The sequence below is a fragment of the Citrus sinensis genome, chromosome 4, assembly GCF_022201045.2.
Source record: "Citrus sinensis cultivar Valencia sweet orange chromosome 4, DVS_A1.0, whole genome shotgun sequence".
Taxonomy (NCBI): Eukaryota; Viridiplantae; Streptophyta; class Magnoliopsida; order Sapindales; family Rutaceae; genus Citrus; species Citrus sinensis.
The window spans coordinates 20,678,389-20,698,066 of record NC_068559.1 but is presented as its reverse complement, the minus strand read 5'-3'; the positions used below and the strand labels follow the sequence as shown (position 1 = coordinate 20,698,066).

Sequence of the window (19,678 nt, the reverse complement as noted above, 5' to 3'; positions counted from 1 at the left end):
AAATTTTTCTTTCATTCATCTATTTATTGCAAAACTTTGTTTGTTTGCTTCCCCCTCAAATTCATCATCTAACTATTTTTATACCTTACCCTTTTTAACCATTTAAATCAAAAACTTCTTTCTTTTTTTCCTTAATTTTGAATCTTGCTTTTTACTCTTCCCTCTTTCGGCTCAATTCTTGAATCTGCAATTTGGGAGCTCCTCGAGTTGCAGGCCCAGCAATTTCTTTCTACCCCAAATTTACCTCTTTTCTTGGTAATTTGTTTTTTTCTTTATCTGGGTTTGAGTTTTAGGGTTTTTTCAGAATTGGATAGTGCTTATTTAAATATTTAGTTCATACTGTTGGGTATTTTTTTATTTTGGTATTTGAATTTGGAGTGTCAATTTGCATTTGTTTTTTTTTTTTTTTGGGATTAAGGTTTAATTAATGACATCAAAAACTTTGAGGCGGCGGCTCCATCATGAAGATGTTGGTGGAAGAGGGAATGAGCGTCTGGAGTCATCTGGGTATGATGGCTTGAGTGAGCCTTTGTTAGCTAATTATCAAGATGGTGATCAGAGCCGTTCTGAGGTTTGAATTTTGTTAGCATTGAACTACTGAGGCTTATTGAATACAAAATGAATGAGTAAAAAAGCTTTTGAGACGACGTTTTTGATTTGTTGTTGATATAGGGACACAGAGCAGAAGATCTTTGGGATGATGAGGAGAAGAAGGCACGCTTGCATTGGATGTTTATTTTCTCTCAGTTGATCACACAATGGGCGCAATGGTTAGGTGTGGTTTACTTTTGTTATGATTCTCAGAATTTCAGCTTCTTGCCTTTTTTTCATCATTTAGGAAAGACATGATCATTTAGTTTGCCGATTTGGATGTATTGGTACTTTCAGTCGCTAGTAAACTTGGCAATATGAAGCTTGTTTCTAATCTAATAGGCTTTGTTTCGTCTTGTGTGTGCGCTATCATGAGGCTTCGTGGTTAGATATGAATTTTATATTGGATGTTCCACAAATCTGTATTTAGATGCTTGTGCAGGTTGCAATACAATTCAGAGTTGTTGGATTAATACTAGTGAAACTTAGAAATGCAAAATAAAGAAGTACATCTGTTTATTTGAGGCAATTATATTGATTCTTTTTTCTTTTCTTGTTTTTGTGTTTTGGACTGTTAAAATGTCCCTATCTGGTGCTAGTATATTCTGATGATGAGTTAAGAGCACACTAAAAGGTGTTATTAAAAGATCACTTTAGTTTACTAGAGACATCAAAATATTTTTTTCTTAAAAAATGGTATACATGTTATGTTGTTTTTGAAATGATAGATGAAATTTAAGTTTTAATAAGATGTGAATGAATATTCATCCAAACAGTTTTAAAGCTGGATGGGCAATGTGCTGCCTGTTTATCCTCTGCTTTCAATAATTTTGTTTTGTTTTGCAGGAAATAATGCTTATATTGCCCTTTAATTCTTAAGTGTTCTGTGGTTTTTGACAATATTATCTAGGAGGTTATGTGTTTTGTTTACTAAAGGTTTTGCTCTTTTGGCTTTTGTAGCTAATATTGTATTTGGATCTGGGTCACTTATTGGCAGAATATTGCCTCTAACTTCTGGCACCCAAAACGGAATAAGCGAGAAGCTTTTCCTACCTTCTCTTACTCCTTTACAGGTATGTGGTATATGTACTTAATATACCCCACCAAGGCCAATATAGTTATTTTATTTCCTGGGAGAAAACTGTATCATGAAATATGTGGAGAGAAATATGAGTATTTCAGAGTTTCTCTGCTTGAATTTCTATAGTTTTGAAACAAAAAGGATGGATATAACTTACTTCTATAATTGATGTCAATTCAGGAAGAAAGGCTTAGATATTTACAACAGAGGCTGGAAGTCCCCTTCGATGGATCACAAGTAGAGCATCAAGTAGGTTTCATTCAATTTTTCTCCATTGTTTTCATTTATTAGTTAGTAGTTGGTCTCAGTGTCTTCTTTTTATGCTTCAGTCAAAAATATCCTTGAAAGTAAACTTATCTAGACCTACGCTGTCAATTAAGTAGTAGAGAATTAAGATGAAAAACCATGCTGATGTGGTAATTAAGATGTGGCAGAAAAAGAGAACTTTAACCTTAACCTGAGTGTGGATGCACTTTAGGGAGCAAGTAAACATGTTTGTTACTTCGTTTAATATCACTTTGCTGTTATCAAAAAATAAAAAGGCGTGTAGTCAATCATTGAACCTCAACCTAACCATATTAGTGATTTAGAATCTCTGGTGTGCTTCTAAAGCTAGCTTGAGATTCAAATTTAATAGTGTCATGCAAGTTTGAGTTTTTATTTTACTTTCTTTCAAATATCTGATAAAAATTTGAACCTTTGTGCAGGATGCACTTAAACAGCTATGGAGGTTAGCTTATCCTGGTAGAGAGTTGCCACCTCTGAAATCGGAGCTCTGGAAAGAAATGGGATGGCAAGGGACAGACCCTTCAACTGATTTTCGGTATGTAGCAGAAGCTTCTTGGAATTAACTATTAATTATATATCGTTGGTATTGATTGTGAGGTATGGAATATGCTAATGCATTTTTACCATTATTTGAAGGGGTGGAGGATTTATATCACTGGAGAATCTTATATTTTTCGCTAAGAAGTATCCGGTTTGTCCCTTTCTTGAAATTGACATGGATCTCTTTTATTTGAAGCAGTTGAGATTTTATTATCTTTTGCTGTAAGTAGTTGGGAGGGTAATTTTTTGTTGGATTGCTATGTATAATATGTTTGCTACATGAATCTCTACCACTAGAGAATCATGGTACATTGCTTGCACATCTTTAGTAGGAGTAATATCTTGAATGCTTGCTTTGAAGCATGGGGATACTTTTCTCATGATATGTTGTGGTTCTGAATATAAATAGAAGTCTATAATGTAGTCAAAAAGTGGTAATACCAGTGAGACGCTGATTGGAAAGAAATAAGATCAGGGTAAGAAGACTATCCAAAGTTTATTGTGATCGGGGAATACTTTATCTCGAAATAATTTCTAAGATTCTGTTAAACTTTGTGAAGACTTATTTGTTTATCTTGGAATCATACCTAATATTCTGTTAATGTTCAATACTTGTAGAAGCCTATTAATTGTATGGGGTTGTACTTGTTCCCTTTTTTGGTTTCTGAGCTTTTCGATTGTTATTTACATTAACCAAGAGGAAAGTGAGGACTTTGGTGGTGGTTGCCCTTACAAGGCAATTAAATTTGATGGTTAGTAATTTGGTCTTATTCAACAGGACTCTTTTCAGAGATTGTTACACAAACAAGACGGAACACGAGCAGAATGGGAGTATCCCTTTGCTGTTGCTGGCATCAACATTTCTTTTATGTTAATACAGATGTTGGATCTTCAATCAGGTAATTGAAGTTCTGAATAAGTAACATTTATTGTAATCGTTGCGGTTCACTCCTCGATCCTGAAAGGCTGGGAAACGGCAAAGCCACCCCAGTCAATCAAGAGGAGCCTTGGTTCCAAGCGTCCCCTTAAGAAATCAACTTGCTCATCCAACATCTGACCAGCCATATTTTATTAAACACACTTAACTTTGTGCTATATTCTGCACTTCCACTTGGTGTCTTCATATTGTTGAAATTTACGTGCAGGAAAGCCATCTTCTTCAGCTGGTATCCGCTTTCTAGAACTGCTTGAGAAAGACGAAATGGCATTCGACAACCTTTATTGTGTGGCCTTTCGAATGATGGATGCTCAATGGCTTGCAAAACGGGCTTCATATATGGAATTTAACGTAAACTTAACCTAGCATCCTCCACTTTATGGATATATATATATTTTTTACATGAACCATGATTTAGGCTTAATTGTTGTTATATGCTTTTTTTTTTTTTTCCAGGATGTATTGAAGTCTACAAGAGCACAATTAGAGCGCGAGCTTAAACTCGAAGATGTTTCTTGTGTACGAGATTTACCCGCATACAATCTGTTGCATAGATAGATAGGTAGATGATCAAATTTGCATGTTTTGAATTGTGAAATAAAAACATCAGCTGTAGAGGTTGTTTATTTGAACTGTTGCTGCCATAATCTCTGTAACATTGCAAATTATATAGTTGGTATCATAGAAAGATATATATTTGTTGAACTAATTTGGTTTCAGGATCATTTTTTTAAATTATCAAGATCCGAAATCTCTTTTAGATCTCATTTGTAAATAATCATTTAATGTTTTAAAGGGTAATACTAAAATTTTACAACAATTAAAATTATTTATGACTGACTTTATATAAATAAAAAATTCCAGATAATACTTAAAAGTTTGACCTTTTTTTTTCCTTCAAAAGAACAAAAATTAGGTTACGAATATTTTCAAATTAGCTTTAAATAATATAGATATATAAATAGTATTTAATTAACACCAATCCATTATTATTTGAAATCTAGTAATTTTATTTCACAGTAGCAATGAAAAAAAGAATTAAAAAAAAAAACGATTCTTTCTATTTGGAATGGCCATGCGTATAATTCTTATTATTTTGGAGAGGTGCACAAGACCGAAATTTCAGCACTACCGTATCGGGGAATTAAAATCCCATAGTTGCATGATTAGCTAATGCCACTCACAGAACTTCTTACAACACCAAATATCTAATCTCGAGTGGAAACAAACTGGGGGTTAGGGTTATTCGTAACCGTCTATTAAATGTAAGGACTTCTTACCCAACTCGCAAGTTCACCCGCGTTTCTCGGAGTTGCCTTAGGAAATTGTTACTTGTAATCCAAGCCACTTAACTTCACTTCACTTCACTCTTCCATATGTTATAAGGAAACTTTAACACCCGCGCTTCTTACCACTTCTGCTCTAATTCTCTAACCCTATCTTTGCTTCTCTCTCAACTTCCGTGTTCTTTGTTTTCAATAATTCGCCGAAAAACTTTCCTCCATCAATCATCAACCAACCAATCAACCAACCCACCATTGAATTAACCCTCTTCTCCTCAAACAAAATGCAAGAACACAGACCCTTTCTTCCACATGGCTTCCAGTTCAGACCATCCGATGAAGAACTCATCGAACATTATCTCAAGAAGAAAGTTTCGGGAATATTCATCCCTCTTGCTGAGTATTTCATCAGGGATTGTAATCTTTACGAGAAAAAACCCTCTGAGATTTGGGATTCACATGGAGGACCCTTCTTAAATGCTGATGAGGATCTTTATTTCTTCACCCAATTGAAGAAAAAGTCTTCCAAGGGTTCCAGAATTGATCGCAAAGTCGGATCTTCTGGTGGTACATGGCAAGGGGAGGATGTTGGTAAAGATATAGTAAGCGGCCAATCCAAAATTAAAATCGGCTCCAAGAAGCGGTTTCGTTACGAAAAACAAGGTTGTGAGGATCACGGGGCTTGGATCATGCACGAGTACACTCTACATATGCCCAAGAATCAAGCTACCAATTATGTGCTTTGCAGGCTCCGAAAGAATCAACCAACTGGCCATGATATTATGAAGAACGGTTCTGCAAAGAAAAGAAAGCTGAAGGGTTTTCAAGACAACAGCAATCAATCCGAACAAGTAGCAGATATTGAGATGGATAGGCTGTTGACCCACCAACAGAATCAACAACAGAACTGTATGGATTATCAAGAAGTAAGCTGGAGCAGTTCTGACATGATGAGTGAGCAGAGCTTAGCTGGTGGAATGGGGCTTGCAAGCAGTGTTTACGAGCCATCCATGGAGATGATGATGAGTCATTTTGATCAGATGATATGTAACCAACAATATGACTCCGAGAACAACATGCTTCAGGGTGGAGAAACTGGAGAGAATTATCATTGTCATTCGGAGAGTATCGTTGAAGTGCCCATGGCGGTGCCCGAATCATTGGTGCAACACGAAGACAGTGATGGACTACCTGAGTTAATTGAGGAAGACTATTCTTTTCTGGAAGACTTACTTCAAGAACCAATAGGGGATGTGCGCGGTTCATTCGGCTTGATGCTGGACTTGGATGATCTCTTGTCATAAATAATTGGATTATGACTTCGATTTGTATTGTAACTGTAACAACTTTTCCCCATTTACTTTAATCCTTTGTTCGTATATATTCGTATTGTTCAGTTTCTCATTTTCTTTGTTCTCTTGAACTTCAATGAGTATGTTTCTGCAAGCTGATAACAGGCAAAGGCACTCGGTTTGCATTTAAGCCAAAATCATCATTAATTAGTTCCAATCAGTAAATCTGATGGTTCATTCTCTTATTCCATTTATTTATTTACAACTGAGTTCGTAAAAAATGATTGTTTTGAGAATACAGATAAAAATGATGCGCTAATTAGAATCTTTCTAAAATTCTACTTCTTAATTTTCATGAAGCACAGAATTTTGTTCCTTGTCTAATAGTATTTGGCAGCTTATCATACTGTCAATCAATCCTTCAGTAAACCCTTCCACAAATTTTTATATATGCATATATATATTTAAGATTTTATAGGTACAAGATGCAATGGGCTTGTATCACTTGGCTGAGTTTCTGTTCATGAATAAATGAATTTGCATGATTGATAATATCGTTTTGTTTACGTGAACGGTATTTTAGGTCTCCCAAATTTAGCATTTTTATGCAATTTAGAGCCGAACTTTTGGAGATTTAACACGTTCAAATAGTTATGTTTTCATCTTTTTTTTTTTTTGTGTGTGTGTGTGTGTGTAAAAAAAGGAACAATTGTTTCTTTACAGTCAAGCTAATGAAGAAAAAATTCTTGATACCAAACAAAGTTATAAGCGAATCTGATGCCCTTATTACAAAAAGAGTCAACGTTATTCACACAAAATTCAGCTAAAGCTGGTTAGAAGCTTATAGCCATGGAGAAAACCTAGCACATTAAAAAATTTTGTAGTCATTAAATATGTTTATTATTAAACATATTTATAAGTTCTATCCTTGAAATACTAGAAGAATGACAGTTGGACCCTTAATTATTTTTTTTTATTTTACCAAGAGTTTTTTTTGAAAAATTAAATAAGTATGAATTTAACTGAAGTCCAAATGAATATGAATACAAATATTTGGATGACCTATTTTATTTTTAAAGATCTGAACATAGGTACTTTTTATTTATTTTTATAAAATAAAAAAGAAAACATGGGTATTTGATGTTTATATCCTTATAAGTCAAAACGAATAAAGATATTTGGTTTTATATTTTAAGAAATAAGTATATTTGATAGAGATATTTCTAGATATAGTTTTTACTTTCCATTAAGACATATTTCCATTTAGATAAAAGTCACACAAGTTAATATAAATGTTTTTACATAAAAATGTCTGAAAATCATACATAAGTTATAAAAAATAAACAAGTAAACTTAAAAAATATCTGAAATTAATAAAATTTCAAGCTTCGGATGTTTAACAAATAATCTTTTATTTGAAGCAGTTGAGATTTTATTAACAATGATCTTTTGCTGGAAGTAGTTGGGAGGGTAATTTTGTGTTGGATTGCTAAGTATAATGTATTTGCTTCATGAATCTCTACCATTAGAGAATTATGTTACATTGCTTGCACATCTTTAGTAGGAGTAATATCTCGAATGCTTGCTTAAAAGCATGGGGATACTTTTCTCATGATATGTTGTGGTTCTGAATATAAATAGAAGTCTATAATGTAGTCAAAAAGTGGTAATACCAGTGAGACGCTGATTGGAAAGAAATAAGATCAGGGTAAGAAGACTATCCAAAGTTTATTGTGATCGGGGAATACTTTATCTCGAAATAATTTCTAAGATTCTGTTAAACTTTGTGAAGACTTATTTGTTTATCTTGGAATCATACCTAATATTCTGTTAATGTTCAATACTTGTAGAAGCCTATTAATTGTATGGGGTTGTACTTGTTCCCTTTTTTGGTTTCTGAGCTTTTCGATTGTTATTTACATTAACCAAGAGGAAAGTGAGGACTTTGGTGGTGGTTGCCCTTACAAGGCAATTAAATTTGATGGTTAGTAATTTGGTCTTATTCAACAGGACTCTTTTCAGAGATTGTTACACAAACAAGACGGAACACGAGCAGAATGGGAGTATCCCTTTGCTGTTGCTGGCATCAACATTTCTTTTATGTTAATACAGATGTTGGATCTTCAATCAGGTAATTGAAGTTCTGAATAAGTAACATTTATTGTAATCGTTGCGGTTCACTCCTCGATCCTGAAAGGCTGGGAAACGGCAAAGCCACCCCAGTCAATCAAGAGGAGCCTTGGTTCCAAGCGTCCCCTTAAGAAATCAACTTGCTCATCCAACATCTGACCAGCCATATTTTATTAAACACACTTAACTTTGTGCTATATTCTGCACTTCCACTTGGTGTCTTCATATTGTTGAAATTTACGTGCAGGAAAGCCATCTTCTTCAGCTGGTATCCGCTTTCTAGAACTGCTTGAGAAAGACGAAATGGCATTCGACAACCTTTATTGTGTGGCCTTTCGAATGATGGATGCTCAATGGCTTGCAAAACGGGCTTCATATATGGAATTTAACGTAAACTTAACCTAGCATCCTCCACTTTATGGATATATATATATTTTTTACATGAACCATGATTTAGGCTTAATTGTTGTTATATGCTTTTTTTTTTTTTTCCAGGATGTATTGAAGTCTACAAGAGCACAATTAGAGCGCGAGCTTAAACTCGAAGATGTTTCTTGTGTACGAGATTTACCCGCATACAATCTGTTGCATAGATAGATAGGTAGATGATCAAATTTGCATGTTTTGAATTGTGAAATAAAAACATCAGCTGTAGAGGTTGTTTATTTGAACTGTTGCTGCCATAATCTCTGTAACATTGCAAATTATATAGTTGGTATCATAGAAAGATATATATTTGTTGAACTAATTTGGTTTCAGGATCATTTTTTTAAATTATCAAGATCCGAAATCTCTTTTAGATCTCATTTGTAAATAATCATTTAATGTTTTAAAGGGTAATACTAAAATTTTACAACAATTAAAATTATTTATGACTGACTTTATATAAATAAAAAATTCCAGATAATACTTAAAAGTTTGACCTTTTTTTTTCCTTCAAAAGAACAAAAATTAGGTTACGAATATTTTCAAATTAGCTTTAAATAATATAGATATATAAATAGTATTTAATTAACACCAATCCATTATTATTTGAAATCTAGTAATTTTATTTCACAGTAGCAATGAAAAAAAGAATTAAAAAAAAAAACGATTCTTTCTATTTGGAATGGCCATGCGTATAATTCTTATTATTTTGGAGAGGTGCACAAGACCGAAATTTCAGCACTACCGTATCGGGGAATTAAAATCCCATAGTTGCATGATTAGCTAATGCCACTCACAGAACTTCTTACAACACCAAATATCTAATCTCGAGTGGAAACAAACTGGGGGTTAGGGTTATTCGTAACCGTCTATTAAATGTAAGGACTTCTTACCCAACTCGCAAGTTCACCCGCGTTTCTCGGAGTTGCCTTAGGAAATTGTTACTTGTAATCCAAGCCACTTAACTTCACTTCACTTCACTCTTCCATATGTTATAAGGAAACTTTAACACCCGCGCTTCTTACCACTTCTGCTCTAATTCTCTAACCCTATCTTTGCTTCTCTCTCAACTTCCGTGTTCTTTGTTTTCAATAATTCGCCGAAAAACTTTCCTCCATCAATCATCAACCAACCAATCAACCAACCCACCATTGAATTAACCCTCTTCTCCTCAAACAAAATGCAAGAACACAGACCCTTTCTTCCACATGGCTTCCAGTTCAGACCATCCGATGAAGAACTCATCGAACATTATCTCAAGAAGAAAGTTTCGGGAATATTCATCCCTCTTGCTGAGTATTTCATCAGGGATTGTAATCTTTACGAGAAAAAACCCTCTGAGATTTGGGATTCACATGGAGGACCCTTCTTAAATGCTGATGAGGATCTTTATTTCTTCACCCAATTGAAGAAAAAGTCTTCCAAGGGTTCCAGAATTGATCGCAAAGTCGGATCTTCTGGTGGTACATGGCAAGGGGAGGATGTTGGTAAAGATATAGTAAGCGGCCAATCCAAAATTAAAATCGGCTCCAAGAAGCGGTTTCGTTACGAAAAACAAGGTTGTGAGGATCACGGGGCTTGGATCATGCACGAGTACACTCTACATATGCCCAAGAATCAAGCTACCAATTATGTGCTTTGCAGGCTCCGAAAGAATCAACCAACTGGCCATGATATTATGAAGAACGGTTCTGCAAAGAAAAGAAAGCTGAAGGGTTTTCAAGACAACAGCAATCAATCCGAACAAGTAGCAGATATTGAGATGGATAGGCTGTTGACCCACCAACAGAATCAACAACAGAACTGTATGGATTATCAAGAAGTAAGCTGGAGCAGTTCTGACATGATGAGTGAGCAGAGCTTAGCTGGTGGAATGGGGCTTGCAAGCAGTGTTTACGAGCCATCCATGGAGATGATGATGAGTCATTTTGATCAGATGATATGTAACCAACAATATGACTCCGAGAACAACATGCTTCAGGGTGGAGAAACTGGAGAGAATTATCATTGTCATTCGGAGAGTATCGTTGAAGTGCCCATGGCGGTGCCCGAATCATTGGTGCAACACGAAGACAGTGATGGACTACCTGAGTTAATTGAGGAAGACTATTCTTTTCTGGAAGACTTACTTCAAGAACCAATAGGGGATGTGCGCGGTTCATTCGGCTTGATGCTGGACTTGGATGATCTCTTGTCATAAATAATTGGATTATGACTTCGATTTGTATTGTAACTGTAACAACTTTTCCCCATTTACTTTAATCCTTTGTTCGTATATATTCGTATTGTTCAGTTTCTCATTTTCTTTGTTCTCTTGAACTTCAATGAGTATGTTTCTGCAAGCTGATAACAGGCAAAGGCACTCGGTTTGCATTTAAGCCAAAATCATCATTAATTAGTTCCAATCAGTAAATCTGATGGTTCATTCTCTTATTCCATTTATTTATTTACAACTGAGTTCGTAAAAAATGATTGTTTTGAGAATACAGATAAAAATGATGCGCTAATTAGAATCTTTCTAAAATTCTACTTCTTAATTTTCATGAAGCACAGAATTTTGTTCCTTGTCTAATAGTATTTGGCAGCTTATCATACTGTCAATCAATCCTTCAGTAAACCCTTCCACAAATTTTTATATATGCATATATATATTTAAGATTTTATAGGTACAAGATGCAATGGGCTTGTATCACTTGGCTGAGTTTCTGTTCATGAATAAATGAATTTGCATGATTGATAATATCGTTTTGTTTACGTGAACGGTATTTTAGGTCTCCCAAATTTAGCATTTTTATGCAATTTAGAGCCGAACTTTTGGAGATTTAACACGTTCAAATAGTTATGTTTTCATCTTTTTTTTTTTTTGTGTGTGTGTGTGTGTGTAAAAAAAGGAACAATTGTTTCTTTACAGTCAAGCTAATGAAGAAAAAATTCTTGATACCAAACAAAGTTATAAGCGAATCTGATGCCCTTATTACAAAAAGAGTCAACGTTATTCACACAAAATTCAGCTAAAGCTGGTTAGAAGCTTATAGCCATGGAGAAAACCTAGCACATTAAAAAATTTTGTAGTCATTAAATATGTTTATTATTAAACATATTTATAAGTTCTATCCTTGAAATACTAGAAGAATGACAGTTGGACCCTTAATTATTTTTTTTTATTTTACCAAGAGTTTTTTTTGAAAAATTAAATAAGTATGAATTTAACTGAAGTCCAAATGAATATGAATACAAATATTTGGATGACCTATTTTATTTTTAAAGATCTGAACATAGGTACTTTTTATTTATTTTTATAAAATAAAAAAGAAAACATGGGTATTTGATGTTTATATCCTTATAAGTCAAAACGAATAAAGATATTTGGTTTTATATTTTAAGAAATAAGTATATTTGATAGAGATATTTCTAGATATAGTTTTTACTTTCCATTAAGACATATTTCCATTTAGATAAAAGTCACACAAGTTAATATAAATGTTTTTACATAAAAATGTCTGAAAATCATACATAAGTTATAAAAAATAAACAAGTAAACTTAAAAAATATCTGAAATTAATAAAATTTCAAGCTTCGGATGTTTAACAAATAATCTTTTATTTGAAGCAGTTGAGATTTTATTAACAATGATCTTTTGCTGGAAGTAGTTGGGAGGGTAATTTTGTGTTGGATTGCTAAGTATAATGTATTTGCTTCATGAATCTCTACCATTAGAGAATTATGTTACATTGCTTGCACATCTTTAGTAGGAGTAATATCTCGAATGCTTGCTTAAAAGCATGGGGATACTTTTCTCATGATATGTTGTGGTTCTGAATATAAATAGAAGTCTATAATGTAGTCAAAAAGTGGTAATACCAGTGAGACGCTGATTGGAAAGAAATAAGATCAGGGTAAGAAGACTATCCAAAGTTTATTGTGATCTGGGAGTACATTATCTCGAAATAATTTCTAAGATTCTGATAAACTTTGTGAAAGCTTATTTGTTTGTTTTGGAATCATACCTAATATTCTGCTAATGTTCAATACTTGTAGAAGCCTATTAATTGTATGGGGTTGTACTTGTTCCCTTTTTTGGTTTCTGAGCTTTTCTATTGTTATTTACATTAACCAAGAGGAAAGTGCGGACTTTGGTGGTGGTTGCCCTCACAAGGCAATTAAATTTGATGGTTAGTAATTTGGTCTTATTCAACAGGACTCTTTTCAGAGATTGTTACACAAACGAGATGGAACAAGAGCAGAGTGGGAGTTGTTGGAGAATTAACAAATAAAACACACAAAAAACACACTATTTTATTTCTTCAACAACACTCCTTACCAATTACAACTCTTATTTTTCACTCTCTACACCTTAGAGATTTTGCTACTTCACTTGATGTTTAAACTAAATGGGAGAGGGGGTATTTATACATGAAACAAACTAATCACAACCATTCATTTATTCAACTAATAAACAAATCATCACCATCTATTAAAACCTACCACTCACCTACTTCACCAACCACATCTAACACACCTAACACAAATAATTCAAACCTCACCAACCATACCTACTCATGGAGCCTTCCATGAGTTGGGCTTGATTTATTCATCTTGGATCAAGTTTATGATCCAACACCTCCCCTTAAACTTGATCCTGTGACACCAAGCAAACTTCTGAATCTTACAAAGTCTTCTTGCTTGAGTGGCTTAGTGAAGATATCAGCTGCTTGATCTTGTGATTTTACATACTTGATTTGCACTTCTTTTCTTGCAATACACTCTCTTATGAAATGATAGCGAGTGTCTATGTGTTTACTTCGATCATGAAAGACTGGATTCTTGGATAGGGCAATTGCTGATTTTTTATCAATACAAATCTCGGTTGGCTCTTCTTGTGCCAAACTCAACTCCTTTAGCAAATTTATGAGCCAAATTGCATGACAAACACTTGATGTGGCAGCTACATATTCAGCTTCACAGGTGGATAGCGTGACAATTGGTTGCTTATTTGACATCCATGTGAAAGCAGTATCTCCCACGAAGAACACAAATCCCGTGGTGCTCTTTCGATCATCTACATCTCCACCCCAATCGCTATTGCTGTATCCAACAAGCTTGTAGTCATTAGAAAATGAGTATAGCAAGCCGAAATTAGTTGTACCTTTGATGTAGCGAAGGATTCTCTTTGCAGCTTTAAAATGGGTGGTCTTTGGATTCTCCATGTATCAGCTCACAAGTCCAACAACATAAAGGATATCTGGTCTTGTGCATGTCAAATAACGTAGGCTTTCAACCAAACTTTTAAAGAATGTTGGATCTATATCTTCGCCTTCATCATGTTTGGATAACTTGACTCCGCATTCCACTGGCGTGCTTATAGGCTTACAATCATTCATCTTGAACTTCTTGAGAATCTCCTTTGCATAGCTTTCTTGGGAGATAAATATGCATTCTTCCTTTTGCTTGACTTCAATGCCGAGGTAATATGCCATCAGTCCGATGTCAGTCATCTCGAACTCTTTGATCATCACTCTCTTGAACTCTTCAAACAAGCTTGGATTACTTCCAGTGAAGATGAGATCATCCACATACAGGCACACAATCAAAATATCTCCATATGTTTCTTTGACGTAGAGAGCATGTTCATATGGGCATTTGGTGAAGCATTTCTCTTGAAAATACTTGTTAATTATGCTATTCCATACCCTTGGTGCTTGCTTTAACCCGTAAAGAGCTTTCTTCAATCTTAAAACTTTGTCCTCGTGTCTTTTCACCACGTAGCCTAATGGTTATTCGATGTAAACTTCTTCTTCAAGGAATCCATTCAAGAAAGCAGGCTTCACATCCATTTGAAAAATTTTCCATTTGTTCTGAGCAGCCAAAGAAATAATAAGTCTAATAGTTTCAAGTCGAGCTACAGGAGCAAATATCTCGTCATAGTCTATGCCAGCCTTTTGACTATAGCCGTTTGCAACTAGCCTCGCCTTGTGCCTTTCAATTCCTCCCTTCGCATTTCTTTTTGTTTTATACACCCATTTGACACCGATCGCCTTGTGACCTGTTGGAAGAGTAGTAAGCTCCCAAGTATCATTCTTCACAATGGCTTTGATTTCTTCATCCATTGCAATTCTCCACTTCTCAACTAGTGCAGGTTCTTGGAAGTTGACTAGCTCACAATCAGCAAAGAGGCAAAAGAGAGTGAGATTATCATATCTCTCAGTTACCTCATAGAGATCTTGAAGACTCCTTGTACGTTCTTCGGTTCTTTCATTTAAGAAAGACGGCGGTGAATCTCCGCATGTGGTTGGTGCTGGTGAGATAGGTGGAGTGGCAGGCTCTTGTTGTTCGTCTACTTGTTTTATCTGTGTATGATCATCTTCTTCAATAGGAAAAAAGTTGAAGTCATCCACACCAGAGCCAAAATCTCATTCTCCTTCTTCATCAAAAATTACATCTCGACTGATCACGATCTTCCCGTTGTTTGGATTGTAAAGCTTGTATCCTTTGGAGTTGTTGTCGTAGCCGATAAAGATAAACTTTTCACTTTTGTCATCCAGCTTGGCTCTACTTTCGTCAGGTATATGTACATGGGCAATGCTTCCGAAAACTCTTAGATGGGTGATGCCAGGTTTTCTTCCACTCCAAGCTTCTTGTGGCGTCTTGCTCCACACGCTTCTTGTTGGAGATCGATTGGATAAGTAGACTGCACATGCAACTGCTTCAGTCCAAAATTCTTTAGGCAGTCTCTTACTCTTAAGCATGCTTCTTGCCATGTCGAGGATGGTTCTGTTCTTCCTTTCTGCAACACCATTTTGTTGGGGGAATCTTGGAACTGTCAAAGGGCGTCAATTCCATTTGCTTCACAAAACTCTAAAAATTCTTTGGAAGTGAGCTCTCCACCTCGATTAGATCTCATGGCTTTAATCTGATATCCACTTTCTTTTTCAACTGCAGCTTTAAACTTCTTGAAAGCTTCAAAGACTTCTGATTTTTGCTTAAAAAAATACACCCAAGTTTTTCTTGAAAAATCATCTATGAAGAGAAGGAAGTAGTTACTTTTACCAAGGGAGTTTGGCTTGAATGGACCGCACACATCAGTATGAATGAGCTCGAGTGGCTTCTGAGCTCTTGAGTTTGACTCCTTTTAAAAGCTCTTTCTAAACTGCTTGCCAAGTAAACATCCTTCACAAAGTTGCTCAGGGTGATTGATGTATGGTAAGCCTTTCACCATGTTCTTCTTAGATAGTAGCTCCAGTCCTCCAAAGTTGAGATGCCCATATCGAAGATGCTAAGTCCAGGATTGATCTTTGTGACAGGCTTTGAAACATTTTACAACATCATTTTGAATATTTAAAGGAAACATTCTATTCTTTGACATTCTCACTTTTGTAATTAGATTTCCTTTGTCATCTCTTAGGAAAAAACTATAATCTTTTAAGTGAATATCATAGCCTTTTTCTAAAAGTTGACCTAAATTAAGAATGTTGCTTTTCATATTGGGCACATAGTAAACATTCAAAATTATTTGGTGGCTACTATCTTTTGCACGAAAAAGAATGTTACCTCTACCCTTCACTAGTACTTTTGAATCATCTCCAAAAGCAACACTGCCATTCACAGATTCACTTAGTTGCACGAACGTGCTTATGTTTCCACTCATATGATTGCTAGCACCTGTGTCAAGATACCATGTATTTTCTTGACCTCCACTTGTGTCATTACGTGCTAGTAAAAGTGTGCCATCTTCACCATTTTTCTCTTCAGCATAGTTCATCCTCTCTTCAATTCTGGTGCTTGGAGCTCTGCATTCTGAAGCATAATGCCCAAACTTTTGACAATTATAGCACTGTACTTGGGATTTGTCATACCTCGATCTTAGATTGCCTCTGCCTCGTCCTCTGGTTGAGCTTTCACCTTTGGCATAATTGGAGTTGTTGTTGTTTTTAAAATTCGAACCTCGTCCATGACCACGACCTCTACCTCGTCCTCAACCTCTACCTCGGACATAGTGCCTTCTCTCGTTGTCGGAGCTTTCTTCTATTTTCTTTGGATTGACTTCCATCTTGAGAAGTTGTTCTTCGATTCCTTGCTTCTTTTTTTGTTTTTCTTCATAGGCTTGCAACCTTCCTTGAAGTTGCTCGATCGTCATATCCTCCAGATCTCTTGTTTCTTCAATTGTCACAATAATATGGTCAAACTTCAAGTCTACTGATCGAAGTATTTTTTCAATGATCCTTACCTCTTTGAACTCCTCACCATTTCTTTTTAACTCATTGGAAATAGTCACAACCCGAGTAAAGTAGTTAGAAATTGACTCCGACGCCTTCATGTGTAAGGACTCAAATTCTCCTCGTAATGTTTGGAGACGAACCTTCTCAACTTGCTCCGCTCCTTTGTAAAAGATCTTTAGTTTCTCCCATACTTCTTTTGAGGAGGTTGTACCAATAATCTTTTCAAAAGCATCTTCATCTAATGATTGAAAGATGAGATACTTTGCTTTATTCTCTTTCTTCTTCAAGTCTTTTAAATTCTCCTTCTGCGCCGCAGTTAAAGTGGCTTCATTTTCTGGCACAATAAAGCCTTTCTCCACGACATCCCATACGTCATGTGCGCCCAATAGAGCCTTCATTTTAATACTTCAATTGTCAAACTTACTTCCCTTTAATTGTGGAACTTGAAATGACATCATACCACCGTTTGCCATAACTCACAAATTGAGTGAGAATTTGGAGATTCTGAAAGCACAGATGAATCCGGCACGTCGAAAAACTTTGGAAAGGACTCGAGTCAACTTTCGGTCAACGGTCAACACCGGCTTGGTAGTCTTGGTCCGGATTGGTTCAGCTCGAGTTGGCTCGGTTCGACTTGATTCGGTTCAGCTCGGCTCGGCTTGGTTCAGTTCGGCTCAGCTTGGTTCAACTCGGTGAGTCGGCTCAGCTTCAGGACAGAAAACTTCCGGCGGCAAGTGTGCATCCGGTCTCAGATCAGGATGATTTTTGCGGCGTCACATTCCTCTCGTCGAGATCTTCAATTTGATATGCTATATGACCATATATAGCATCAAGTACTAGCTCTGATACCACTTTGTTGGAGAATTAACAAATAAAACACACAAAAAACACACTATTTTATTTATTCAACAACACTCCTCACCAATTACAACTCTTATTTTTCACTCTCTACACTTTAGAGATTTTGCTACTTCACTTGATGTTTAAACCAAATGGGAGAGGGGGTATTTATACATGAAACAAACTAATCACAACCATTCATTTATTCAACTAATAAACAAATCCTCACCATCTATTAAAACCTACCACTCACCTACTTCACCAACCACACCTAACACACCTAACACAAATAATTCAAACCTCACCAACCATACCTACTCATGGAGCCTTCCATGAGTATCCCGTTGCTGTTGCTGGCATCAACATTTCTTTTATGTTAATACAGATGTTGGATCTTCAATCAGGTAATTAAAGTTCTGAATAAGTAACATTTATTGGAATCGTTGCGGTTCACTCCTCGATCCTGGAAAGCTGGGAAACGACAAAGCCACCCCAGTCAATCATGAGGAGCCTTGGTTCCAAGCGTCCCCTTAAGAAATCAACTTGCTCATCCAACATCTGACCAGCCATATTTTATTAAACACGCTTAACTTTGTGCTACATTCTGCGTTTCCACTTGGTGTCTTCATATTTTTCAATTTTACGTGCAGGAAAGCCATCTTCTTCAGCTGGTATCCGCTTTCTAGAACTGCTTGAGAAAGATGAAATGGCATTCGACAACCTTTATTGTGTAGCCTTTCAAATGATGGATGCTCAATGGCTTGCAAAACGGGCTTCATATATGGAATTTAACGTAAACTTAACCTAGCATCCTCCACTTTATGGATATATATATTTACATGAACCATGATTTAGGCTTAATTGTTGTTATATGCTTTTTTATTTTTTTTCAGGATGTATTGAAGTCTACAAGAGCACAATTAGAGCGCGAGCTTAAACTCGAAGATGTTTCTTGTGTACAAGATTTACCCGCATACAATCTGTTGCATAGATAGATAAGTAGATGATCAAATTTGCATATTTTGAATTGTGAAATAAAAACATCAGCTGTAGAGGTTGTTTATTTGAACTGTTGCTGCCATAATCTCTGTAACATTGCAAATTATATAGTTGGTATCATAGAAAGATATATATTTGTTGAACGAATTTGGTTTCAGGATCATTTCTTTCAATTATCAACATCAGAAATCTCTTTTATATCTCATTTGTAAATAATCATTTAATGTTTTAAAGTGTAATACTATATGTCTTAAATATTATGGATAAATTTTACAACATTAATTTAAAATTATTTATTACTCGCTTTATATAAATAAAAAATTCCAGATAATACTTAAAAAGTTTGACCTTTTTTTTTCCTTCAAAAGAACAAAAATTAGGTTTCGAATATTTTCAAATTAGCTTTAAATAATCTAGATATATAAATAGTATTTAATTAACACCAATCCATTATTATTTGAAATCTTATCTGAAATCTAATAATTTTATTTCATAGTAGCAATGGAAAAAAGAATTAAAAAAAATGATTCTTTCTATTTGGAATGGCCATATATCTAATTCCTATTATTTTGGCTGGATTATTCGTAACCGTCTATTTACAATACAAACGTGGTGATTAGTCGGAGAGGTGAACAAGACCGAAATTTCAGCAGCACCGTATAGGGAATTAAAATCCCATAGTTGCATGATCAGCTAATGCTACTCACAGAACTTCTTACAACACCAAATATCTAATATCGAGTGGAAACAAAACTGGGGGATAGGGTTAGGGTTATTAAATGTAAGGACTTTTTATCCAACTCGCAAGTTCACCCGCGTTTCTCGGAGTTGCCTTAGGAAATTGTTACTTGTAATCCAAGCTAGGTCACTTCACTCCTCTAGGAAATTGTTACTTGTAATCCAAGCTACGTCAACTCACTCCTCCATATGTTATAAGGAAACTTTAACACCCCCGCTTCTTACCACTTCTGCCCCAATTCTCTAACCCTATCTTTGCTTCTCTCTCGGCTTCCGTGTTCTTTGTTTTCAATAATTCACTGAAAAATTTTCCTCCA

At 35.3% G+C, this 19,678-nt stretch overlaps 1 protein-coding gene across 5 annotated transcripts; it reads left to right on the top strand.

Moving 5' to 3' along the window:
• The first annotated feature begins 106 nt into the window (after window positions 1-106).
• Window positions 107-18,770, top strand: LOC102630365 (uncharacterized). 5 transcript variants are annotated; one of them, XM_052439694.1, is made up of 10 exons: window positions 107-255; window positions 419-571; window positions 673-775; window positions 1,552-1,664; window positions 1,853-1,921; window positions 2,380-2,495; window positions 2,597-2,651; window positions 3,279-3,399; window positions 8,390-8,532; window positions 18,518-18,770. In XM_052439694.1, exons 2-10 carry the CDS (start codon window positions 428-430, stop codon window positions 18,617-18,619), a joined length of 966 nt encoding a protein of 321 aa, XP_052295654.1. In that variant the 5' UTR covers window positions 107-255; window positions 419-427; the 3' UTR covers window positions 18,620-18,770. The 5 variants fall into 5 exon arrangements, with proteins under 5 accessions (XP_052295654.1, XP_052295652.1, XP_052295651.1 ...); XM_052439692.1 differs by lacking the exons at window positions 3,279-3,399; window positions 18,518-18,770 and adding exons at window positions 8,023-8,143; window positions 8,638-8,890; XM_052439691.1 differs by lacking the exon at window positions 18,518-18,770 and adding an exon at window positions 8,638-8,890.
• Window positions 18,771-19,678: the final 908 nt, after the last annotated feature.

What these genes read in the sequence shown, in the direction of transcription:
- LOC102630365 (XM_052439694.1), top strand. Translation starts at nt 428, where the DNA reads ATGACATCAAAAACTTTGAGGCGGCGGCTCCATCATGAAGATGTTGGT. An exon ending in TTTTCGCTAAGAAGTATCCG is followed by an intron (nt 2,652 to 3,278) that starts GTTTGTCCCTTT and finishes CTTATTCAACAG; the next exon opens with GACTCTTTTCAGAGATTGTT. An exon ending in CTTCATATATGGAATTTAAC is followed by an intron (nt 8,533 to 18,517) that starts GTAAACTTAACC and finishes ATTTTTTTTCAG; the next exon opens with GATGTATTGAAGTCTACAAG.